The 24621-nt window shown below is 62.6% G+C and overlaps 1 protein-coding gene across 7 annotated transcripts in view; it reads left to right on the forward strand.

Annotated features, from left to right (window-relative positions):
• The window catches only part of TOM1L2 (target of myb1 like 2 membrane trafficking protein), an 81499-nt gene extending 62393 nt beyond the window's left edge, over positions 1-19106 (forward strand). For 3 of the 7 annotated variants that reach the window (XM_068531856.1, XM_068531861.1, XM_068531859.1), the window contains 9 exons: positions 939-1072; positions 3017-3065; positions 3369-3492; positions 4846-4963; positions 6322-6397; positions 8430-8495; positions 13064-13123; positions 14732-14768; positions 15405-19106. In XM_068531856.1, the coding sequence (XP_068387957.1) occupies positions 939-1072; positions 3017-3065; positions 3369-3492; positions 4846-4963; positions 6322-6397; positions 8430-8495; positions 13064-13123; positions 14732-14768; positions 15405-15553 (813 nt within the window). In that variant the 3' untranslated portion in view covers positions 15554-19106. The other 4 variants (XM_068531857.1, XM_068531858.1, XM_068531860.1 and 1 more) reach the window with 4 other exon arrangements.
• The last annotated feature ends 5515 nt before the right edge of the window (positions 19107-24621 follow it).

Consider the following 24621-nt stretch of genomic DNA (forward strand, 5'->3'; position numbering starts at 1 on the left):
TCATCCCTCCTCCAGGCGAGGCCCCAGAAGCCACCTAGCGCTTCCCAAACGTTCTGCAAAGCGATGGAACGCCGCCTCCATGAGCGAAACTCTACAGAGACCCATCAGTGTCCGGACAGATGAGAGCAGAGCCACCCTGGCTGCCGTGGTGGTGCCCAGCGCCATCGGCAGGGCTTCACCTCTTCCCAGCACCCCCATCCCACCCTGGGAGAGCCGAGCCCAGGGCGCCGGACCCCCAGGCAGCTGATGGTCAGGGCTGCTTGCTGCTGCCTTGGCTGCCACACCCAGCAGGGGCTGGGCTCTGGGGGGAGACTGAATCCAGCCCTGGCCTTTCCCCGCGGGTGCTACTGGTGCTTCGGGCGTGTGTGCCGGGTGCTTGAGACGCTCCCTGCAGTCTGCTGAGGGGCTGGTTCTCCTCGGGCCGGCGGCGCCTCCGTGAAGCCTCCTCTGGGGGGGCTTCACCATCTGGGGTGGTTGGGAGCCAGTCTTCGCCTACTGGAGGTGAAGGGGAGCTCGGGGCGCTCTAGGCAGTCTGGGGCGGCGGTGCGGGCTCAGGGCGTGTTCATAGCGCACAGGGAGCCTTGGCGGGTGAGATGCATGATGATACACAGAGGATGGGGCATCCTGTCCCAAGTGATAGGGCGGCGTCTGGCATGGTCTGTTGAAGAGAACAAGCAACTGCAGAGAGTCACGTTTTTAGATTTCCCAGACGGTTTGTGCAAACCCGTACTCTGCACACAGCAGAGTGTGCGCTCGGACGTTTGTCCATCAGGAGGCACCGCCTGGCGGGCGGGGCGGGGGTCCACCTGGCCTCCCGCACACGCCCGGCTTTGTGGACAAGCCTGGGCCCGTGTGGCTTTACGAACTGGCACACGTCTTTGCAAAGCAAGTAGAGTGTGAACGAGGGGCACCCGCGGTAGCCAGACCTGTGTCCCCAGGAGCTGCACAGGACCTGCCGCGCCATGCAGCAGCGCGTCGTGGAGCTCATCTCCCGCGTGTGCAACGAGGAGGTCACCGAGGAGCTGCTGCACGTCAACGACGACCTCAACAACGTCTTCCTCCGATACGAGAGGTGGGAGCCGGCGCGGGGGGGTTGGTGGGGGTGCGGGGGGGGGGGGTGGCGTGCCGAGTAGAGGCGGAAAATACTCCTCGGAGGCGCCAACCTGTTCCCAGGACGGGGAAGTGCTTCTCGTTCTCCTGGGAGCCAGCAGCAGGAACGTGCCGCAGAGTCGGGCGCTGCCCTTCACGAGCCTCGGGCTGGCCCCTGTCACCCCAGCCCAGGAGGGAGGATGGGGCTCGGGGACCCTGCGCTCCTGCACCTGCTCCTTTGAAGATCCTCTGAATCTGAAAAGGATTAAGGGGGAGAAACCTCTACCAGGGAAAAAAAGATTTCCTCTTTCCCATTTTTAAAAAAAGATTTTCCCTTCCTTTGCCAACGCCAGCGTGTGTGGAGCGTGGAAGCAGGCAGGTGTGAGTGCTGGGAGAGACACGCCTTTCTGTTTTTCCAAATCATTTTCGGGTTCGAGGTAACAAACGCGCATATTCTTTTGCCTTCCCAGAGCCCTCGCTCAGGGAGAAAGGTGTGTGATCCAGGCAGCGTTCAGCAGGCAGGGGGGTGGCGAGCGGGTTCCCATCGATGGCTCTGACGGGGCTGACCCAGAAAGCGCCTTGGCCTGGCCAGGCTTCTGCTCCTAAGGATGATGTCTGGGCCCCCGGGCTGCTGACTCGTGGTCTGATGACCTGGCATCACGTAGGGTCCGGGTGACAGATGCTCGCATCTGGGCCTTAGAGGGGGATTTTGCTGTGGTTGCCACAGCTCTGGGCTGTGTCTCAGCTTCGACCATGGCAGCAGCGGTGGGTGGCCCTGTGTCCAACCGACAGATGACGAGCCCTCCACGGGAGGAATGTGGGGCCGTCTGGGGCCCCCTGTGCCATGGGAGCACAGGAACAGAGCCGGGGGCCTAAACTCCCAGCGCCAGAGCCCCGGGTTCCTGCCCTGCGGTGCCAGGGTCTCCACTGTAAACAGGCTGAGCTTTTCACCTGTTAAACCCATCTCAGCCCTTTCTGGCACAGGGTGACAGCAATTCAGAGGCAAAGCCCGGGGCCGGCAGCCCTGAGGTGCCCTTCCGGCCAGAGAGCCTTTGATAAGACTGATGGTCAGCAAGGGCGTGGGAAGGTGCTCCCGCATGAGAACCTCAGGTGGGTTAATATTGCTGTCCTTGTCAACCACTGAGGATAAACTGCATCCCACGGGTGGCCTGACCAGGTTGTCCCCCTGGGGATCCCTGCTCACCAGGTGCTGACCCCAGCACATGGGGAGACCGACGTGGAGCAGGGAATCTCAGCAAATCCCCAGCTGGAGAAGGTCTCTTGGCGGCCTCTTAGCCTGTGGCGTCTGGGGCTGCCATGCTGGTCCCCACCTGATAGAGAACGACCTGGGTGCTGGAGAGGAGAGTCTGTCCTTGGCCAGGCTGTGGCCAGCGGGCGGGGGCCCTGGCTGACCGACCCTCCCGCAGCTGCTGGGGCCTGTGCCTGCCCTCCTCCTCCACGTGCCCGGCCTTGGGCCCCACCCCTTCCCCTAGCAAGTTAGCCCTTCAGCTCGTCACTCCGCCACAGAGCTGCCCAACAGGGAGGGGCTGCTGTTCTCCTCTGGATCTGAGGCGCCCCCAGGGAAGGTGGCTGACCCAGCCTCCCCTGCAGGGCCCAGAGGAGCCCTGGGGGTGCTTAACGATGGCCTCCTGCATGTGCCAGCCCGCACCTGCAGTGCCCTTGGGGAGGCTGGGAGGCTGATCCCCCCTCAGGGGAGCCCCATGCAGCAGCAGGAAGGGCAAAGTTGTGTGTTGGGGGTTGTCCACTCCCCGGCCCCCCAGATGGGCCGGTGGTTCTCCTTCCCCAGAGCCTGGGTCTCTGCTGGCCTCTGGGCCCGCGGGCCCCAGGAGCTTCCCAGGCCAGTGAGCTTCGCGATGCCGTGTCCCAGGCGCTCCCTCTCCTTACTCCACTTTCCTTTCCCCGTTAGGTTCGAACGATACAGGTCAGGCCGATCCGTTCAAAATGCCAGTAATGGAGTGAGTATTCCTTCAGAATTCTCACCTGTCTGGAGGCCGGGAAACCTGGGGTCTCCTGGGGTTAAAATATTCGGGCGATGGGAGAGCAAGCTCTGGTGGGTGGACTCTGAGGAGGTGCCGGCAGGCACATCCCTGGCGGGAGGGTGCAAAGAAGCCCCCGGGACCTTGCTGTCCCTTAGATGGGGGAGGGGCGGGGGGGGGGTAACTCACAACAGCCCACCCGGGACCCTGGGTGGTGCCTGCCAGCTTTCCCCTCGGGGCCCAGCACGCGGGCCGGGGCTCAGCCCACCTCCTGCCCAGCAGGTGCTGAGCGAAGTGACAGAGGACAACCTCATCGACCTGGGCCCGGGGTCTCCAGCCGTGGTGAGCCCGACCGTGGGGGGCACGGTGCCCCCGTCTTCCCTCTCCTCCCAGCTCGCGGGCTTGGGTGAGTGTCCCGGACTTGCCCCCCCGCCCCCACCCGCCGCCGGCCTTGTGGGGGACCCGTGGGACAGCGTGTGCCCGGGTCCTGCTGTGCCACTTCAGCTCAAGGCTTGTTCCCTAAACTTAGAGTTTGAACGCGTGTTGGAAAGCAGGGGTGCGGGGTGGTCCGAGGGACCGGAAGCTGTTGGCTTTTTGAAGAAAGGTGGCCGCTGTGTTGTATGTGGCACATTCTCTGTGGCTGGAGTGATTTCCTTCTCAATGTCACCAGGCCAAGGGGGGCAAGTAGGTGTCAGCTCCTTGGGTGCTTGGCACGTGGGCCCAGGAAGGATGCAGAGGCCACGTGGGGCTTGGAAGAGTCCGTGGCTGATCGGTGACGTCTGCCCTGGGCTTGCCAACAGGAAGGGGTTTGCTCTCCTTGAACTAACATCGGCGAGTGTGCGCCATCCTCTGAAACCTAAAACAAAAGGTGCCATTTTTTCGCAGTTTGTTCAGGTTAATGTGTGTCCGTGACTCTGGATGCCCCACCCGGGCTGGATGAGCCCAGTCTGGGACAGAGGAAGTCACAGTATTACATAACCAGTCAGCACGATGCTCTCAAAATGCTGTCTTCCACCCTGCGCTTCTGTTTTCTTAATATTTATGTTTGTACCTTCATCTCATTTCAGTTGAATCAAGCTTTTACTTAGTGCCCTGGCAGCTGCTGTAATTCTGGCTTCTCGACATCTCATGCATCCGTAGCCACTGTTTCTCTTTCTCTGCCTTCAGTCCACCCAGCGTGTGGCCACCAGGCTTAATACCTAAAATTCAGATTGGATTCTGCTGCCCCTGCTTTAAAAAGGTCTAGTGTTTCCCCATCAGCTCCTTTGCCTGCGTGTGACCCTCTTCAGCAGACTCGTCTCTCCGCCAGCACCCTTCCCGCGTCGCCCCCTCTGCCCGCCGCCCAGCCCCCTCCCGCTCCTGTGGCAGTTTCCGGTCCCCCGCCCGTATCTCCACCTAATTCTGTGCTGCTGTCTGTCCCCCTACTCTGTGTACCCCCTTGAGGCCAGGAACCGCGCCAGAGTCACCGTGGTCCAGTCAGGGTCGAGCTCTGGCCGTGCGGGCGCCTACGGAATACTTGTCACATAAGTGACCTTGGCCCGTGGCCTCTGTGACCGGCTCCCAGGGGCGCCCTGGCGCGGGCAGGAGCCTGCATGGCCTGCCTGCTCGCCGCTCGCCCTCATTCGGGAGCAGCTTGGGGGGGTCGGGGGCTGTTCTCGCTCCCTTCTGCCCCCCTAGGACTTCAGCCCACCAGGTGGCTTCTTCCCAAGGTCAGGCCCACATTTGTTATCGCCCACCCCTCCTCTGTTCTGTTGCACAGACCTGGGCGCGGAGAGTGTCAGCGGCACCCTGAGCTCGCTCCAGCAGTGTCACCCCCGGGACGGCTTTGACACGTTCACCCAGACCAGAGGGAGCTCCTCGGCCGAGCAGCGCAAGACGTATGTGGGGACCCTCCCGGTGGCTCTCAGAGGACGCTGGGCGGGGCTGACCCCGGCCTGGGCCCACGGCCAACACAAAGGGGCCTTTTATTCACTGGGGCCAGGCCTTTCCACTCCGGTTGCCGGGACCTGGAGGTAGACACAGCTGTTGAGTGGAGGCCAGCACCCGGAGCCGGGCGGCCGTGCGGGTTTCTCCCCTGCTCTCCCTGCCGCCTCAGAAACTTCGTCTGTAGGAGGAGCTGGGGGCACGAGGTGGGGCAGGCAGGCACCGAGTTGGTTCCTCGCCCGTGGGGTGCGAGCAGCGTCTTTCCTGACGGGGGCTCTGGCCAAGATGAGCCCTGTGGAATTAGGGGAGTTGATTCCAAAACACACAGCCCCCTGTATCTCCCTGGAACCTGCTTTGAGCTTTCTGTTCAGCCTTTGACCACCTCCCCCGGGACCCAGCATCTTGACGCATCCAGCTCTTTGAGTCCCGTACTCAGGACTCAGCAGGTTGACCAGAAGCCCGGGGCCCCATGCACCTTTTAGCAGAAACTGCTTTCAAAATGGATACAGCAAAAGAAGTCGGGGAGCAGAGGAAGACAACCCCGCAATGAGTGACAGACCCTCACCCCAGACCGGGAGACCACCTTCCTTGTCAGATGCCACTGAGGCTGCTGCTTTTTTTTTATTATTATATTTTTTTATTTTTTTTATTTTTTGGCTGCGTTGGGTCTTCGTTGCTGTGCGCGGGCTCCCTCTAGTTGCGGCAACCGGGGGCTACTCTTCGTTGCAGCGCATGGGCTTCTCGTTGCGGTGCTTCTCTTGCTGCGGAGCATGGGCTCTAGGCACGCAGGCTTCAGTAGTTGTGGCATGCAGGCTCAGTAGCTGTGGCGCGCAGGCTCTAGAGCGCAGGCTCAGTAGTTGTGGCGCACGGGCTTAGTTGCTCCGTGGCACGTGGGATCTTCCCGGACCAGGACTCGAGCCTGTGTTCCCTGCGCTGGCAGGCGGATTCTTAACCACTGTGCCACCAGGGAAGCCAAGGCCGCTGCTTTTAAAATGAGAATTATGACCCCTTTGCCTCTATCTAGCCTCTCCCTCCAAGCAGTTCCGGGCCCTCTGACACCCTGTCCTTGAGCTTTACAAATGCCTCCTAAACAGAGGGAAATGGAGGTGGTACAGAGTCCCAGACCCCAGAGGGAGTGAGTGGCTGGGCTGTGCTTGAACCCAGGCCTCCTGGCTTCAGCTGCAGCCAGACCACGGCCTAAATGCCAAGGCCTCTGAGTACTCGTGAGGAAGGTGCCGAAGCTGGAGGGTGATTGCAGGTCACCACCTGTCCGTCCCCCGTGACCACTCTGCTTGTGCTGCTTCGTCCCCAGGGCCACCTACGAGGACCCCCAGGCCGTCGGAGTACTTGCTTCTGCGGTAGACGGTCGGAAACAGAGCACTGAAGTGGTAGGTCTCTCGCCCTGTTTTTCTGCCTGGAGGGAAAGCGGGGCGGTCTGGTGGAGCCAGCTGGAGAGTTAGGCAGAGCTGGCGGCGCGGAGGGCAGACTGGGGTGAGCCATGTCAGCTCCTGAGTGCCCCCCACCCGTGGGGACGCCCGTGTCAGGACACCCAGGAGGAGACAGGCCGAGGGAGGCAGAGATGTGGGGAGGGCACCCCGCGAGCGGCCTTGGGCGGGGCTGCACCCCGGGGAGTCTGATGGGGAGCCCCTGCTCTCCCCCCTGGTGGCTCTGAGCTCTCAGGGCGCAGGGCTCCCGTGGCCAGAGAGGGTCTCTCCCCAAAGGCTGCAGTGCCCTGGGGTGGGCGGCGCTCCGACAGAAGGGAAACGGGGGCCTGGGCCTGTCCCTGCAGGCCCGCTGTCAGAAGGGGGCTGGTGGTCGGGGCTGGTTTGGGGAGGGGGCTGGAGGGGGAGGAGCAGCGCTGAGGGCAGAGGTGCTTTGAGGTGGAGGAGGGGCTTTTGTGATTTCTGGGAGATCGCAGGTCCCCGAAGGAAAAGGTTTGTGCCTTCGTGCTTCTCGTGAGGAGGTTCCCTTCTCGCCTAACTGAGAAATGTGTGTGGCCGCGAGCGAATGAATGTATGCAGGGGGTGGGGGGGCGGTGGGGGTTAGGGGGACAGTAGCCCCAGAACAGCCGCCCCCCGGCCCGCCCCATCCCGGGCCACAAAGGGGCAGAGCTCATCTGTCCACTGGAGGGGAGCCTGGCTTCCCAAACACCAGCCCTTGGCCTCCCGCAGCCCCTGTCCAAGTGGCCTGGGCAGGCGGCAGTACTGAGGCCTGGTGTCCCCGGGAAAGCTCGTCCCCTGGTCCCCATGTCCCTTCAGGCTCAGCCAGCTTGGTGAGGGCCGTGCATCCCTCTGCACCGGCCACCAGGGGGCGCAGAAGAGCCACCCAGGCTGCGGCTCTCAGTGCCCCGCCCCCCACAGAACCCCTGAGGCTGGGCTGTGGGGTTGGCCCAGTGGTCGTGTTGCTGAGGACGGTCCCCCCGCCCCAACTCAGGGTACCAGGGAGCCAGTAAGGCCGGCCCCTCCTCCTGGCCCAGCTGGCCAGGCCGGCCCGGTCAGCTTTCCACTCTGCCTCCAGGGCCCGCCCCGCCCAGGCCAGGAGCTGCCTCTGCCAGTGCCCAGGGTCCAAGCACAGGAATGCAGCCAGCTCCCTGCCCTTCACCCGGGGTGCCTGGCCTGCCTCCTGTTTTCAACGTTTCCGCCTGCAGCAGGCAGGCTGCTCCTCGTGTGCCCTGCTCGATGGGGTGTTGCAGGGAGCAGGGTTCGTGTGGGCTGTGTGTGTGTGCGTGTGCTTGTGTGTGTGCCTGTCTGTGGGTGTGTCTTTGTATCTGTGTGCACACACACTTATATGCATCTTCAGGCCTGTACTTCGGGTTATGTTGTTCCATATCCTAAACAATGCTGCCCTGGAAATGAAAACTGGGCCAAGGGAGAAATTAAGAACACAACAAAGAGGAAAAAACTGTGTAGCTACACCTTCACGGTACAACCAAATCAGTAGTTCTAACTTTAAATACTTTTATCATTTAGAAAAAGCAATATCCCCAAATTCATCATTCACATTAAGAGTTTGGAAAAAGAACGCACAGGTAACTGAGGAGGAAAAAGATAATAAGTAAGAAGAAGGTAGAGATGATTGTGCAAAAGCTGGTTCTGTGAAGCCGCCGCTCGGTGACCCTGAGAGCCCAGGCAGAGGGCAGCCCTGACCGGCCTTCTGCGGCCCCAGGAGTTTTCCCGGGGGCGCGGGAACAGGGGTTCAAGTGTGTGTTACCCTCTTGGGGTCCCTGTTACTAAACGCCTCTTCTTTTATCCAGGAGGTAAGGGCATGTTTGGGGGGTGGGCCGCTGGGTCCCAGCTCCTCAGGTGACGGGGGACCAGCTCTGACAGTGGCTTTTCTGTTTCCACGACATGTGCTATTGCCTTCTTTACCACGGGTCTTGCTGTGACTTTCCTTTCTGGGACTTTTCTGTCCTCGGCCCAGAAGAGAGGTAAAGGTGGGGACTCTTACCTGGAGCCCATAGACAGCTGGCTCATAGCCCAAGGAATGGTGAGAGGTCACCAGCCGCGCTGAGCCCCTTGTCCCCCCACCACAACCACCCCCGGTGCTTGCCTCTGTCTTCTCGCGGGTGCCCAGTCTTCCCCTCCTGTCTGTCTCCTTAAGCCGCAGACTTCCAGCCCCAGAAACGCCATCTCTGGTTTTCTGTGGCGGTCCGGGCATTTGCAGGAGTGAGGGGAGGGCCCTTTCCCTCCTCCTACCGTTTCTGGAGCTCTGGGCAGTATTCACTTTTCCAGGATGGGCACAAGTTACTGTGGCCTCTGCTTGGGAGGGGATGTTTCTAAGAGGGCAGACTCAAAGCATCTGACTGCGCAGAGAACTCCGCCCAGCCTGTGAATGTGGGAGTCTAGGCCGATGGGGTTTCGTCCTGTAATTGTGCCCACTGTGTCCCCCGGGAGGATCTGAGACCTCCTAAAGAAACACACAAACGCTATTGGAACGGAATAAGAAGATGCTGGGTATCATACACGCAGTCAGCCTCAGGAAGTAGGGTGTCCATGGCTCCAAGACCCGGGAGGATCCCTCCTGCCTCGTGATCAGGTGGCCCCAAGTCTGTGCACAGAGAGGTCACTTGCTGCAGGCTGCCTGCGGTGCAGGGACGATTTCACCTCTGAGACCAGGGTCTGTGTGTGGTGGACCTGAGCGGGAGACCTAAGACACACCAGGAGGAAGCCTAACTGACCCCTTGGGGCCGGGCCAGCCTGGGGCCAGGGGAGGGCTCTATAGGCTGGGCCAGCATGCCCGAGCCCGCGGGCAGCACAGGGTCACCTGCCTAAGCAAGTGTGACCAGCTCTCGAGGACACGGGTCAAAGGGCTGTCAGAGCCGGGGGTCAGGGTGTCTGCCTGCCCAGCTGGGAGCTGGCGACACAGCACAGCCGAACTCGGGGGGCCGTCTCCCTCCACCTGCCGGCAGCCCGTCCTGCTTGCTGCACCGGACCCCAAGGCCGTTCTCAGGGACATGGGCTAGCCCGGCCCCTTGTTTGCTTCTCTGGGGACAAGCAGGGGCTCTGGCCCACACGTGCGGGTGGCCTTAGAGCAGCAGTCCTGGAGACCACGTCCACTCCACTGTCCAAATTGGGAGGATCCAGCCGTGTGTCCTTGTGCCTATTAGTCCTGCCAAAAATGATACTGCCCACACAGCCGCCCCGCGTGTGGCTTGGCAGCCGGTGGTGGCACCCACCCCTGCCTGGCCCCACCTAGAGCTCCAGTCTCCGACTTCAGAAACAAGCCCGACTAACAGCTAACCCCGTGTCTCACCTGCCCGACTGCAGTGTTTTTGTTTTGTTTTCTTCTAAACAGCGTATATTAATTGCTTTGCCTCATTTCCCATAGCATAGAAACCCTGAGTCTTTCCAAACCTGCCAAGTACAAATTCTTTACTTGGAAACTTTTTGTACTATTGAGCGAGACCAAAGGGCCTGTAGACTGAGCCTCAGGTTGGGGAGGTGGCAGGAGAGCTGTCGGGGGGCAACAGCCCCTGGAAACATCGCACCCGAGCGCAGCACTTGGTCTGGCCGCGTTGGAAATGGTACAGGTTTCCTTGCGGGAAGGCGTGTCGGGCGTCCAGGTCCAGCACCAGGCCCGTTACCGTGGAGGAGAGCCCCAAGAACCTTCTCGAGCAGCCTGCCTGGGGACGGCGGTGCTCTTGCCTCTCCCGGCGGCGGTCAGAGGCCTGTCACCCACACGCAGGGTGCAGCCAGGATAGGTGAACGAGTATCAGTAGCAGCAGGAACCCAAGGAGGTTAGTGAAAAGTCTGCCGCTGCCCAAGCCCAGGCTTGGGGCGGGGCCCCCTACGCAGACCTGGCGGCGCGCTTCCCCCTTTGAGCCGGTGACCCTACCGCCCACACGCAGGGCTGCCGGCCTGAGCCCAGGCTGGCCCACCCCTGCCACGTCCGCGGCTGCCCTCCGTATCCAGCGCCTCAGCCAGCCAGCCCTGTCCAGCCGTCCTCGGAGCGAGGGAGTTTGGGGGGCCGGTCTGTATCCAAGGGTGTACCCACACGCGCTCCCTTTATTTTTTTCTCGTTGCATCTGTTTCCCTTTCCGTCTCCTTCCTCCAACTCACCCTCTGGCAGCCCCCTTGCCCGGGAGGTGCTCACCCCAGGGCGTGTCAGAGCCCAGGTCGCTCAGGGTGAGAACGCTGAGGCCTCTCAGGCCTGGGGATGTGCCCGCAGCCGAGCGGTGACAGAGCAGCTCCTGTTTGCAGGGCAGCGCGAGTGTCTAGTGTGTCTGAAGCACCCGGTTTGGGGGCAGCTTTGCCGTGCTCCTGGCGCCGTGCTCCCCCATCGATTCCCAGGCAGGCGGCTCGTGAGCCCAGGCTGCGTCCAGCCTGGCAGGGCGGCCCATCCCTCTGTCACGTGAGCTCTCCTGTCACCCACACCCGACTCCACGTGATGCACGCCCTCGGCCAGCGCCTCAGTCAGGGCTCAGGCCCGACGGCTCCGGCATCCCTGGGTTTCTGAGTTAGAAACGGAAGCACCCGACTGGAACTGAAGGGCTCTGGGGTCGTGAGTGGCGGAAGCCATCGCCCCGTTTCACAGACCAGGCTGAGGCCCCAAACCTGGGGCTTCTTGGGGCCCCGGAGGTGGGGAGCTCCTGGGAGGGAGCAGGTCCAGCCGAAGAGAGGGAAGAACTGTGCTCCCACCCCTGACTTGTGGGGGGCGGGCTTGTTTTGAGGGGTGCGGAGCTTCTCACATGTCAGTGTTTATTTTTTGAGCGTGCTGGCTCTCAAGATTGGTCCAGAGGAGAAAACTGAGGCGCCATCCCCGGCCCCACGGGACCAATTCTGAACAGTAACAAAAAAGTTACGAGCAAAACCTGAAGGCCTAAGGCCCATGACACCTTAGTGTCTTTTTTCAAGCTTTGCGACCTGAGGAATCTCCGCTCCTCCTGGGCGGGCCGAGGCTGGTGGGTGTCAGGGCCCCCCCCCCACCCCCCGCCCTGCTCCTGCAGCTGGAGTTGGCGGGTTTCTCCCTGGAGACACACTGACTTCCCACGCTTAGTCCTGGGGATTTGGCGGTGTGGCACGAGTCCTCCCCGAGGCTGGGCGTTCCGGCTTAGAAGCAGCATGATAACGAAAATTGGCATTTCCTGGCATGGGAACGTGTCGGGCAGAAGCCCCGTCAGCAGGCGTAAAAAACTGGCCGGTCGCACCCTGGATGCCGCTGGCCCCTGCTCCGTGGGGAGGGAAGTCAGCTTCAGGTGCTGCCAGCAGCCCCTTGGCGTCCTGCCCGGAGGGAGGACCACATGTTCCTTGTCACCATGAGTCATATCAGGGTGGTTTGAACTCCTTGATATTTTTTCATTTCAACATTCTTAAGTCTCCAGTAGGTCAAAGAAATAAAATGGCAACATAGAATCTCTCTAATCTGATCGAGGTTGGCCTGAGCCTCTCTGAAACACATGTGGAAGCCAGAGGAGGGTCTGCTGGCCTGGCTATGTGACACTGGGGTGAACCCAGCTACAGACACAGTGCAGGCAATTTTTCTAGAAATAGTGAGCTTGTGAGTGAGTCCCAGGAGGTACTTCCCAGACCCAGCCGAGGTGAGGATGCAGGTCACCTCGATCAAGGGCCATCCACTCATTTATCTAGTCTGGGAGCCAACATTTCATTAACGTGGCTTCGAAGGGGTTAAAGGTTACTTTTACTTCTTATCACATTATCATTTTATTATGTCTGACAGCAGCTTAACTATTTCTAGGCAGATAGATTTTCAGGCCCTGGGCATGGGTGGCGCAGGCGTGGACAGGGCCCAGGCACCAGAGGGGTGCCCTCCTTTGCTCAGGACCCTGGTCCCCCCCTCCCAACCGCTCCCCTGCTCCCCCCGCCCCCCCCCCCCGACTCCCCTGCTTTCAGTTACACTTCTTTTCTTTGATGCTGGGGCCACAGACAGCCATTGAAAGCTGGGAGGAAAGGGTGGGATGAGAGGAGGCTGCTGCATTCGGGCTTCTTCCTGATTTTTCCACTAAAGAGACACAAAGACAACCAAAGCCCGCGGTCCCTTTTGTCATCAAAGCCCTTGCTTTGGCCTGTGTCTGCTGTTGGAGGAATGTGCTGGCCTGCTGTGGGCCAGGCCCCACCCAGGCCTGGGTGCCCTTCCTGCTCAGAAATGCCCCAGGACACCATCCTTTCAGTGAGCGAGCCTGGACCACCTGCCTCCTGCCCTGCCCTGGGCGGAGGGCCACGCGGCTGCCCCGTCCTGTTGGGGCTGGGACTGTCGCAGATGGAGGGGCTCCACGCCCCAGGGCTGAGAGGGGGACACACTAGTCAAAAAGTTATCCACTGAAGAACGCGTACTGCGCCTCTCTCCCCACTGCGTCCCGTCCCGTCCCGCCCCGCCCCGCCCCGCCCCGCCCCGCCCCCCGCTGGCCCCGCTTCCTAGAGCTGCTGCTTCCCTCACCTGCCATCCCACTCGCGGCTGCCTGCGTGCCCGCCTGCTATGCCAGCGTGTTCTGCTCTGTGTGCGTCTGGCTCCGTCGGGCTGCTTGGGTTGACGTGTCCGCTGTTCTGTCTCCCCTGCCTGGCCGCGGGCTGCCTGGCCGCTGCCTGCCGCTTCCATAGATCCCCGTGGTGCAGCCGTCTGTCATGGACGACATTGAGGTGTGGCTCAGGACCGACCTGGTGAGACTCGACTTTTCTATCTCGTGTGGGGAGTGGTGAGGCCGAGGCGCCTCGGAGGACAGGAGGCCTGGGGGCCGGCGCGGGGCCGCTCCCTGGGGAGGTGGAGGAGGGGAGGCCGGGCAGACGCACCTGGGGTCCGCACCTGCTCGGGGGCCCAGCCACACCACCCCCAGGACGCACACTGACTTTTCCCAGTTATTGCGGTTTCAGGTGTGTGTGTGCTTGGGTTCTTTTGGTTTGGGGTTTTTGTGCGCTTTTTAATTTATATTTTTATTTTTATTCATTTATTTTTTGGTTTTCATTTTTTTCTTTTAATTGTGAAATATACCCAGAGACATTTTTTTCTTTTAATTATGAAATTTACACAGACATGGGTTGGTGTTTGTTTTTTAATTCACTCTCATCCCCCTTCCCCGGCATCTCCTGCTATCTTGGATGTAACGGTTCCAGGGACCATTGTCTTTATCCCCAGAGATGGGCAGGAAGGTTAGGACATCGTGCAGCTGCCAAGGGCAGCCGGTCTGAGAGGGGAGGGCTGTGCTGCCGGTCCCCCGCTGCCCCCTGCCAAGCACTCTCACCACCGCCCCCAGCCCCCCACCCCGGGGCTGCTGAAGAAATGCACCCTGGGAGGGGAGATGTTTGTCCATGGTCACGGCTGGTGGGACTCTCCCCGTGACCTGAGGACAACTCGTCTCTTGCTTCTCGCTGCCTTCCCTCAGGACACCCCCCCTCAACTAGGACGGCAGACCTCAGCCCCCAGGACGGGCCTCCTGCCGCTCCGGGCCAGCCCTCAACCCCCCCACCAAAGCCGGGCTTTCCGAAGACTTGGGTGCTGTGCTAGGGGAGGAGGGGCCCCCCCATTTCGCCTTTCCCAGGGAATGCCCGGAAAGAAACAGCTCCCATCGCAGAGCAGGCAGGCCAGGGCCCCCACCTCACGGAGGGTACCCGCGCTCGAGGGCCAGGGACCCCCCCAGCCGGCCGCGCGGCAGGTCAGGGGCAGAGCCAGGAAGGAAGCCCGGGCCGTGTCCGCTTCGCATCACTGTGCAGAGTTCCCAGTGGCCCCCACGTTCCCACACAGAATTGACGCCCCAGAGCCTCCCCAGTGACGGCATCGGGGCGCAGGAGGATGCTGGCGCCGCCCCCAGGAGGCTGCAGCCGAGCAGCCCCCCTGCCAGAGCGCCGCAGGGTCCGGCCCCATGCTTCCAGGCCTCACGCAGTTCCCCGCTGGCGCCCTGTGGCTGCCCGCGAGGGGACGCCCAGTGGAGGAGCGCCCAGGGCCCTGGCTGCCTGAGGCACAGCCTCCTGGCCGCCCTGCAGGCCTGCCCCGCGGCTCAGCCGGAGAACGAGCCTGCACCTTTTAGAATTTTTGCTTTCTGACCCTTCTGGGGGATCAAAACCTAGAACCTACTCTTTTTGTTTTTACTTTTTAAAAACAAAGTTTCTGTGTCTCCAATAAGACGAGAGCAGTGCTTTGCTCTTACAGAACTCGGGGGGGGGGGGGGGGACGGGAAGTAGGAAGTTTTGCTCGGGTGCCGCCCTGGGGTGGCCGAGGGCGGGAGCGGCAGCAGGGCGGGCGGGTCCTAATGTCCTCTCTCTGCTCTCCCACAGAAGGGCGACGACCTGGAGGAGGGCGTCACAAGCGAAGGTAGGCCACCCCCCCAACCCGCTGCTGCTGTGCCCGCCCCAGGCTCTGGGAGCCCCCGCCGCCCGCCATGCCGCCTGGGCGGGCCTCCCTTGCGGGCTCCTGGGCTGTGTCCCACCCAGGCCTTGTGCTGATGAGGGAGGTGCCGCAGCTGGGGAACAGTAGGCACAGTTGGCAGCGCCGGGTCCACGTGACCCCAAACCTGCACTGCTGACCAGTTTGCCCCCGCCAGATGCTCAGTGCAGCTGAAGCAAGACACATGCCATGCAGTCAGCAGGGCACCCTGTGGCCGCACAGCTGGGCCCCTCTGCAGGCACAGAGCCCTGCTTGATGGGTGTGGGGGGGTTTCCCTGCCAAGTTCAGGGAGGAGCTCACCCCTCCAGCTCCCCCTGCCCTGCCTCCTATGCTGATCTGGACGGTGGAAAAGCTCCAAGTCAGTGGTGGGGCAGGAATCCTAATTGGCACCCCCCAACCCCCCCACCCCACCCCGCCGGCTTGTGGCGGGCTTCCCGCTTGCCCTGGTGGTGGCGGAGGAGGAAAGGGGGCGGGTGCTCTGTGGGGAGCAGGTGGGTGTGGCTGTTGGAGCCTCAATGCAGCTGAGCCCTTACCAATCCCGGCCGGCCTTGTTTTGTGTTGCAGAGTTCGATAAATTCCTTGAAGAAAGGGCCAAAGCTGCCGAAATGGTTCCCAACCTCCCCTCTCCCCCAGCGGAGGCTCCGGCCCCGGCCTCAAATCCCTCCAGCCGGAAGAAGCCGGAGCAGTCAGAGGACGCTCTCTTTGCCCTGTGAGCTGTCCTGTGGTTGGGCCCCCCCCACCCCATGGCAGGTCACCTCTAGCTCCCCCCATCCACACCAGGCACTGGCCACTCTTCCCATCCCCAGCCCCCACCTGGTCCTGCGCTGCTGTGTCTCCATGGAAACGCCACTGTGTTTGCTCCCAGGCCTCCCGCTAGTCAGGACCAGCTTTAGCCACCCTCTCTGTGGGCGGCGGGACAGCGTCGTTGTAGTCACAGCCCCTCAACTTCTGCTCTTCCTGCCCACCAGCTCCCTCTGCCTGTTTCTTCCCAGGAAGAGCCCGCAGCTGGTCCAGCCCCAGGCAGGGCAGTCCCTTTGGGTCTGTTCCTGAGCAGTTCCTCTGGTCACCTGCGCACAGAGAAGGGGCTCAGGCCCCAGCCCCTTCCCCGGCGTGCCCCTCCCCAGCTCAGCGGGCCTCTCCTGCCCTCCCGTGCCCCCCTCTGTCCCAGAAATGGCAGGTCTGCACCTGCAGGCTTGGTCGCTCTCCCCGGACTGCTGCTGCCTGATGAGTGTCGGCGCTTTAGAAGGCTCTGTGGGTGCCCACGGGTGGCGTCTCTCACCTGCCATCTGCTTGACCCTTTCTTCATACTCAGCTGCTAGCTCAGACCCACGTCCAAGCTGGCTTAGTAGCCGAGCCTGGGACCAAGGGGTCCCCTGCGGGCCTGCATGCTCCTGGTGTGGGCAGAGCCATGGGCTGTCAGGAGGGCAGCTCGCAACCCTGGCCGGTCAGCTCTTGCAGAGATAACACTACTGTCGCCAAGCTGCCCCTGTGCACCGCAGGCCCTGTGGCCGCCCCACCTGTGGAGGGGCCTGCACGGTGAGGGCTGGCTCTGGCCAGCTTGGGAGAGCTTTGCACGTTGGTGAATGTGCTTCGGCCTGGTCTGGGGCAGCCTCCACGCCTCCACCTCCAGGGCCCAGCAGCAGGCGGTGTTGCACCCCAGGCGAGATCCCAGTGACCAAAGGCCCCTGCACTCTACTGGGCGGGGCCTCAGCCTCCCCTGCAGACTGTCCTGAAGCCTGACCTCCTCCCACCCCAGACCCCGCGCCCAGCCAACCTAGGAGGGGCTGGCGACACCCACTCCTGTCTTGGGTCCTCGCTGGTATCTCGGGCCATGGGCAGGGCGCTAGCCGCTCGGCCCAAGTCCGGTCCAGCCTGGGCCGCCCTGTGCTGTGGCCCAGAAGAGCGAACACACTGCTGCCGCGGCTTCCGCCAGCCTGTGAGCCCCGGCCCAGGTCAGCGTTCCAGCACGCGCTGCCTGGGCGTCGGGGCAAGGCCTGCCTGGGCCACCTGGTGGGCCTGGCCCGCGGCGTGGTCAGCCCCTCCCACCTGGCAGCCCAAGCAGGGAGAAGAGGCTGGGCCTGACACAGGCCGGGATCAGTGCCGCCGTGGGCTCCAGGGGGAGCGTTTAGGACGGGGCTGGAGGGCTGTGCGGGGCACCGGCAGGAGCAGGTGTGGAGGAAAGCGGGGTGCTGCCCGCCTGGGACCCACACCCAGCCTGGCACCCTCACCCAGCCTGGCACCCTGCAGCTTCCTCTGGAAAGGAGGCCTGGGGTCCGGCTGGGGCTGTCACACTCCAGTTCCTCAGAGGGCGCTCAGGAAGTCCCCACCACGGAGCTGGGCGCGCCTGCCTGCACCCCGCCCGGCCCCGACCCTCAGACAGCTGCACCCCTCTCCTCGGCGTTTCCAAGGGCGGGGCCCCGAGGCCGGCATGGATGCTGAGCGACTGAAGTTGGCTGACCTGAGCTGCAGAGAAGGCGGCTGGGTGGCCCGGCTGTCCCTGGCGGCCCTGGCTGGTATCCCCAGGCCTTGGGCGCAGCCTGGGGAGCATATCTCTCCAGGGGCGGGGGACAGTGGGCCTCGGGTGGTCAGTCCCACGGGAGCTGCAGCAGCCAGGCCCAGCGTCTGCTGAGGGAGGAGCCGGCCTCCCACGCGGCGAAGCAGGGAGCCCAGGGGTCTCCCGATGGAGGGTGAAGTGGAGACGTGTCTGCCCAGGGAGGCCCCGCAAAGCCGCCCCCCAGCTCCAGCTACTCAGCCAGGCACAGCTGAGAGAGGTGGGGCCGCCGGGGCGGCGGGTGGTGGCAGCCTCGCTGGCTGTCCCAGCTGGAGCTGCCCCTCTGCTCGCCCATCAGGTCACAGCAGCCTGCCCCACCCGTAGGCCAGCCTGGGAAGCAGGTGCCCGGGACGGTGCTGCTCAGCCCTTCCTGTCCTGAGCCGTAGGCGCCCTGGGCCCCTCCCGCTGGCTCCCTTCCGCCTGGGGGGCACGGCGCTCGGGAAGGGAAGCTGGCCAGAGCCTTCCGCCCTGGGGAGTGGGACCTTACGAGCCACCAGCCTCTCCCCCAGTGTTAGACATCACAGATACAGTATGTACTTAATTACACTACATTATTGCTGGGATTCCTTATAAGCACTAATTATACCTGATTATAGGTTAAAATATTTATTTTGTCAAGATATTTTCTTGGGGATGTGTTTAACCTTTTCTGTGTTGTGTGCTGAGATGTGAAAACTAACCCTCTCCTCCTGCCTTTCTGGCCGCTGGGCAGCAGCACATGGCACTAAGTGCAGTGGGACCCGGGCACTGGCGGGCCTTTGGCCAGCCTGCCCCAGAGTGGCCCCTGCCCGGGACCCCCAGGCACTGTGCAGGCCGACCGGCCCAGGTGACACGTGAGCGACTGGCTTATCAGCACGCGCGGGACAAGGCCGCAGAGCTGCAGCGGCTCGTCGCTGGCTGGGCCAGAGGGCAAGGTGGCCGTCGGCCGGCCGTCCTCCTGTCTCTCTGTCAGCCCCCTCAGTGGGAGCGACCGTGCTATCTGCCCTGGGCCACGCTGCCTTGGCTCGCTGCCCTCGCCCTCCTCACCCAGGGTCCAGAGCAAGGGGCCTGGGGAGGCGTGAGGCCTGGGCTTCACTCAAGGCCCCAGCAGGGAGAGGGGACCGGTGGCTGCAGGCGCCCAGACTCTGCTCTTCCCGTCCCTTCCTGCTGCCACAGCCCCACTTGCCTCCGCACGCTTCTAACTCAGTCCAGCCCAGCCTTCCGGAGGGTCCGAGGGGGCTGTGGGCTGGCGAAGGGGAAGCACCATGGAGGGCGGCAGTGCTCTGCACTAGCTGCCGCCAGGTCCGGGCCCCTCCCCCGTCCCCGACGTGGGCAGAGCCGGCTCCGCCCCCCGGGCTGAGTGTGTGCACCCAGAAGATGCCCGGTGGCCCCCGCCTCTCCCAGTGCCCTGCTCCAGCCCATGCTGTCCCTGGGGCGCCCTGGGAACAGCTGTCAACCCCGGAGTATCACTGCGTCTCTCCAGGCACTCCTGGAGGAAGGGGTGGATGGATATTTATTTCCTGGAGTTTGCACTTGATCTGTGAGGGTTCTCAGGTTTGTTGTCCGGCATCCCACAGCCTGGCGGTCCGTCACTGTCTCTGCCGGCAGACTCCTCTCTCTAGAGGGGAGTCAGCGACACCAGAGCGTCTGTCCACCCACTGGCTCTCCTTCCAGATATGTCTGTCTAGTTTGGGATCTTGCATGTAAAATACTTCACAATAAACAAACAGACTGTTGTTGTGTGATCTCTTGTCAAGTCGGCGGTGACTCTCTGGAGGGCCAGCCAGATCTGACCACCTGCTTTCTCTAAGCAGTGGCGGAGTGGGCCCTGCTGGAGGGCGCAGCCAGGGAAGCTCGCCACCCCACCCAGCCCCAGCCATGCCCAGGCGGCCGAGCAGCCCCTACCCTGGAAGCCCCCTCCCCCGCCCCGTGCCTGCCTACCCTGGAAGTCCCCTCCCCCGCCCAGTGCCTGTCCCTGCTTGGCCATCCTGGGGCACTGCCTGCTTTGGGGGCGTCGGTTGGAGAGGCTGTAAACCCGCCACAGCCTGCCTGACAGCTCAGACCAGGGGCCGTGGTTCTTCCTACGTCTCTTACTGGGTCCCGGAAGCATCCAGGCCTGAGCCACCACCTCAGTGCCCTCCGCTGGGCTCCCCGAGCTTGGCTGGCTGCTGGATTTGAGAGCCACTGCTCCCCTTTTCTGGAACAGCTTAACTGAGATGTAGTTCACGTAACATGAATTCACCCATTTGAAGTGTATGATTAGGGACTTCCCTGGTGGCACAGTGATTAAGAATCTGCCTGCCAATGCAGGGGACACGGGTTCGAGCCCTGGTCCGGGAAGATCCCACATGCTGCAGAGCAACTAAGCCCGTGTGCCACAACTACTGAGCCTGTGCTCTAGAGCCCACGAGCCACAACTACTGAGCCTGCGCACCACAACTGCTGAAGCCCTCGCGCCTAAGAGCCCGTGCTCTGCAACAAGAGAAGCCATCGCCGTGAGAAGCCCGCGCACCGCAACGAAGAGTAGCCCCCGCTCGCCACAACCAGAGAACAGCCCGTGTGCAGCAACGAAGGCCCAACGCAGCCAAAAATAAATAAAATAAATTGATACAAAAATAAAAATAACAGAGTGTACGATCAGGTGGTTTTTAGCACGTTCAGAGTTGTGCGACCCTCACCACAATCAATTTTAGAGCATCTTCATCACCCCAAAAGAAACCCCTGCTCTTTAGCAGTTACCCCCCTCAGCCCCCTATCCCTTTTAAAAAGGCTTCGCATCTCCTCTCCTGTGCTGGGAGCTGGGCGCTGCTGCAGGCGGCGGTCTTCTGGGAAGCAGGCCTCTTCCTGAGGCTCAGGGGCCTTGCGGGGGCCTATGCCTTCTCCAGGTGGCTCAGGGGAGGTGGGGAGCCCTTTAATCCCTTCACCTCCCAGGGTTCAAGGATGCACCTCAAGTGGGATGGACTCGTCAAGCCCCCAGGTGAGCCTGAAATAAATGCAGAGACATCTGCCCACGTCTCATGTGCAGGTGAGAAGACCAAGGCCCTGACGTTTGCCTGGGATCAGCTGCAGAACCCCGCTCAAACTCAGCCCTTGGGCCTCCCAGACCAGGGCCGCAGAGGAACGGGCAGGGAGGGCACTGTCTCCGTCTCCATGGCCACCAAGGGAGCTGCCCCCCGCCCCCCACACCAGTCCTTCTGGGAGGGCAGCTCAGGAGGGGGCTGCCATGCCTGCTGATAGGAGACTGGGGCCACTTTCAGACCTCCGCCAGCTCAGGTAGGCCTCAGCTGGAGTGAGATAGAGGCCCCGCGCCGGGGGAGTCTGGGAGCAGCCTCCAAAGTGTGGGGCCCCGTCCCTGTGAATGGAAGGCATGTCCCCTGTGCAAGGCGCTGTGTCCCTGACCCGTGCACAGTGAGTTGGCCCTGAGACTCCACCGTGGACTTGCCGGGATGCCACGGGCTTCAGCCCGTGTTCCTGAGAGCCTGCGGGGTGCCTGGTCCGGCCGGAAGGGAGGGGCTGCCGTTCAGGTCCTGCCCTCGGGGAGCTCGCAGCCTGGTCCAGTTCCCAGAATCAAGGACACTTTGCAGCCAGGAAGCCCTAGAGCCCTCTTCCGGGGCCTGCAGGGCAGGGAGGCCCTGGCGGAGCAGCCAGAGACTGGAGAGACGGGGGCAGCGTGGGAGCACCGTGGGTCCGCTCATGGCTCACGGCCCCCTGCCCGCCAGTCCCCCACTGAAACACCCGAGGAGGAGTCTTTCTACAACCACCCCTCTTGCAAGGAAAGGGTCTCTTTGGGGTCCTGAGGGGCCAGGGTGGGCAGACAAGAGGACTTGAACAGGCACGACTCACCCAGAAATACCGTTTGCTGCAGAGGAGCCCCTGCCAGCTCTTGCTGGGTGGACATCAGGGGGTCTGTGCAGGGGGTCCAGGCCCTCAGCACCAGGGAGTCCAAGGGACGTGCCATTCCCTCCCCACCCCCGCCCGGGGCTGCAGGCCTGGGACAGGTCCCTGAGCTCCGGATGATGTGAGAAATGGGGTCATGGGTAGTTAACCCAATGCCTCCAGGGCCCTGCCTGGGTGGATTCCAGGGTCAGGGTGGACTGGGGAAGCTCACAGGCCGTTGTAGCCTGCTGTTGCCAGATTGTCCCATTTTTCAAGAAAAGCCAGGAATCCAGCCTTCAGGTGAAATGTACGTTTGACAATGGACTCAAAATCAGAACCCGTGTATACTTGGACGTGGCCCATGGGTGTCAGCTGATGCCTCACTCTCCATGTCTGTAAGGCCCACCCCTCACTGTGCTGCAGACCTTGGGGTTCAAGCAGCTCTTCTGTGGAGGGTTTACTGCCAGAGAGGCTCAGAGAGAGCTAGAAATGAGTTGCACAGCGCACAGTAGAGGGCAAACTGTCATGAGAACACAAACTGGCATGAGAACACAAGGTCATCTAGGACCAGAATCATCCATGTCAAGGGCCATGTAGTTCCATTATGTCTGATGCGGGGGTGGGGGGAACCCAAGGCTCCCTGCTGGCTCTGTACGGCCTCGGCCACAGCTGGGCAGGTCCCAGCTCGGCTGCTGCAGAATGAAGGACAAACGGGCAGGTGGGTGGCAAGGAGGCTCCAGGAGTGGGGAGGGGTCTCGGTAGCCTGTGAAGCTACGCCCAGTGCCGGCAGCCCTGGCAACTCCCGTGCCTGCCCCGCCACTCATCCCTGAGCTCGGGCAGCGAGGACATGGCTTGGCCTTGCCCGCGCTGGACACCTGCCCAAACGGCTCTGAACCCACAGAAGATGCCCCTGAGCCTCTCGGACGCCCAGGGCAGAAATGAACCCGGCCTCACAGTTGGCACACGGGGCCGCGTGGGCCGGGGACCGGGGACCGCGCGGGACGCCGGCTCTGGGCCGGGCCGGGCCGGGCCGTAGGGCGGGGCGGGGCGGGGCGGGGCGCCCGGGTCGGTCAGGCGGCGCACGTGACCCGGCCGCTGGGAGCCGGTCGCTGACGCCGCGTCACCCCACCCGAGGCCGCGCGCCCATTGGCTGCGCCGCGGGCCGGGGCGGGGCTCGTCCGGCCGGCGCCCCCAGCCGGCGCCCCCGCCGCTCCCGGCGCGCGTCCCCGCGGCCTCGCTCTCCTCACCTGTGAAATGGGATGCCGTCCTACCGGGGAGTAAGGGGTTAACGTGGACGCGCGCAGCCCCGGCACGCTGCGCGGTGCGAGCGCAGAGCCCCCGGGAGGGTCGGGGGAGGGGCCCGCAGAGGAGCAGGTTCCCTGAAGAGCCGCAGCCCCAGCCTGCTTTCCCCACCCTCCCCTGGACACTTGCCCGGCTGGTCTCAGGCTGCGCAGCGAAGCGTGGTCTCTTTGGTGGCAGATCCTTACCCCCTCCCACGGCTGGGCCCTACAGGAGGCTTCAGCCAGGCTTCACTGCAACTGGCGGCTCGAGTCCAGGCTGCAGGTCTCCGTGGGCCTTGCCTCACCTTCTCTCCCAAACTGCTGCAGTTATGCGTGCATATTGACTGAGTGTGCTCTTTACATATGCGGTAAACGCGTCTAAAGGACAGTCAGGCAGGTCTGTCGTGACCATGACTCCAACACACCTTACCTGCCTCTGCGGAGTGATGGCAGGAAGGGGTGTTCTCATTTTACAGAGACTCAGAAAGGTGAAGTAAGTGGTTCCAGGTCACGCAGCAAGCAAGCGAAAACCCGGACCTGCTTCCTGACTCTGAGAAGGTGGTCTTCAGGCTTCACTTAGCACCCCCTCCTCTCCCCGGGAGGGACTGTTGGAATTTTCAGGGAAGCCACCAGATTCCCAAGGTCCCCTGGGTGCTTGGCTCCTACTTGGGGGGGGGGTGGGGTCTAGGGCGTCAGGATGCAAGGGGCTGAGAAGGGGGATCCCTCTGTTCCCCATAAGTTCATCCGGAGGGCCAGGCCCTGGGGGGGGGTCCTTGAGCAGGGCCACTTGGGGAACAGATGTGGTTTGGAGGCCCCCGTGTCCTGGCCACCCCTATTCTGGGTAATTTTCCACAGCAGCCACTTCTGGGAGGGGAACAAAGAGCCCTGCGTGTCTAGGCTGAGCCTCAGGGACTTGGGCCTCCAAGGCCTCTCTTGGCCTGGGCACCCCCCTTCCAAAGTGCGCCACTAATTTCACTCTGTCAGAGGGTGTGGCCAGACAGGCTATATCTGGAGCCTGAGCAAAGCAGTACTCGGGATGGCTGGATTCACTGAGGCAGGGGGCTAGGGAGGCCTGGGGATCCAGGCCTTTGATAAGTCGCCTTGGCTGCCCCTACCAAGGGTGCCTCTCTGCTTGCATACCTCCAGGGACAGGGAGCTCACTGCTTTCCCACTTTCAGTACCTGATGTTAGTTCTGGTTTATCTCAGTCCACCTCATTAGACCCCTCCCTTGCCACCTAGCTCTGGCCCCAATCCACAGGACCCAGGGTCCAGGGTCCAGCCCTCTCCCCAGCCTAGCTGCCTCCTCTGACCTGGCCCCAGCCTGTCATGATCCAGGGCAAGGTGGCCCAGGTCTAAAGCACAGTCTGCTCCTTCATCCCAGCTGCTCCTAGGGACAGACACCGAGATGTGAGTCTCTTCCTAGGAGCAGCTGGATGGGAGATGGGGGTCAGAGGGCCTTGGGGCCCAGCCCTGTTGCTGCGCCAAGTAGCTGTGTGACCTTGTGCAGGTTAGCTCCTGAACTCTGTGGCTCTTCCTGTCCTCCTGGGCGCGGAGGCCAACCCTTCCGTCATTCCCACAGCTGCGCCTGGGAGAAGACCAGATTAAGTCACGGTGGGAAATTCCAGCCTCTTCCAGGCTCTTCAGGAGGCCCAGCTGATCTGGACACTGAGGAGGGCCAGGCTCATCTCACAGGCCCAGCCAGCCATGGTCACTACCGTCCGGGCCAGCCTGCGCGGAGGCATCATCAAGCCCCGTTACAGCTGAGGTAAATGAGGCACAGAGTGGTGCCTGCTGCCTGGCCCGAGGCCACACAGCAGGTCTTGGACGGGTCTGTCTCCTAAAGACCCAACTCTCGGAAAGAGGTTTGTCGGGTCACCTCCCTCCCCGAGTCCAGAGACCTCTGGGACGGACCCAGTCCGGGGCTTCCACTCGGCCCCCTTGCTTGGTGCTGGAGAGGCCAGGGCCTGCCGAAGCCCCGCAGCAGTCGGCACTTGGACGGAGGGGCCGGCCGGGTAGGTGTGCAGGCCAGACCCGAGCCGGCCCCGCGCTCTCCAGGTGGGGCGGGACCGTCCACCGGGGGCGGGGCTCCCCGCA

This window comes from Eschrichtius robustus, chromosome 20 (assembly GCF_028021215.1).
Source record: "Eschrichtius robustus isolate mEscRob2 chromosome 20, mEscRob2.pri, whole genome shotgun sequence".
NCBI lineage: Eukaryota > Metazoa > Chordata > Mammalia > Artiodactyla > Eschrichtiidae > Eschrichtius > Eschrichtius robustus.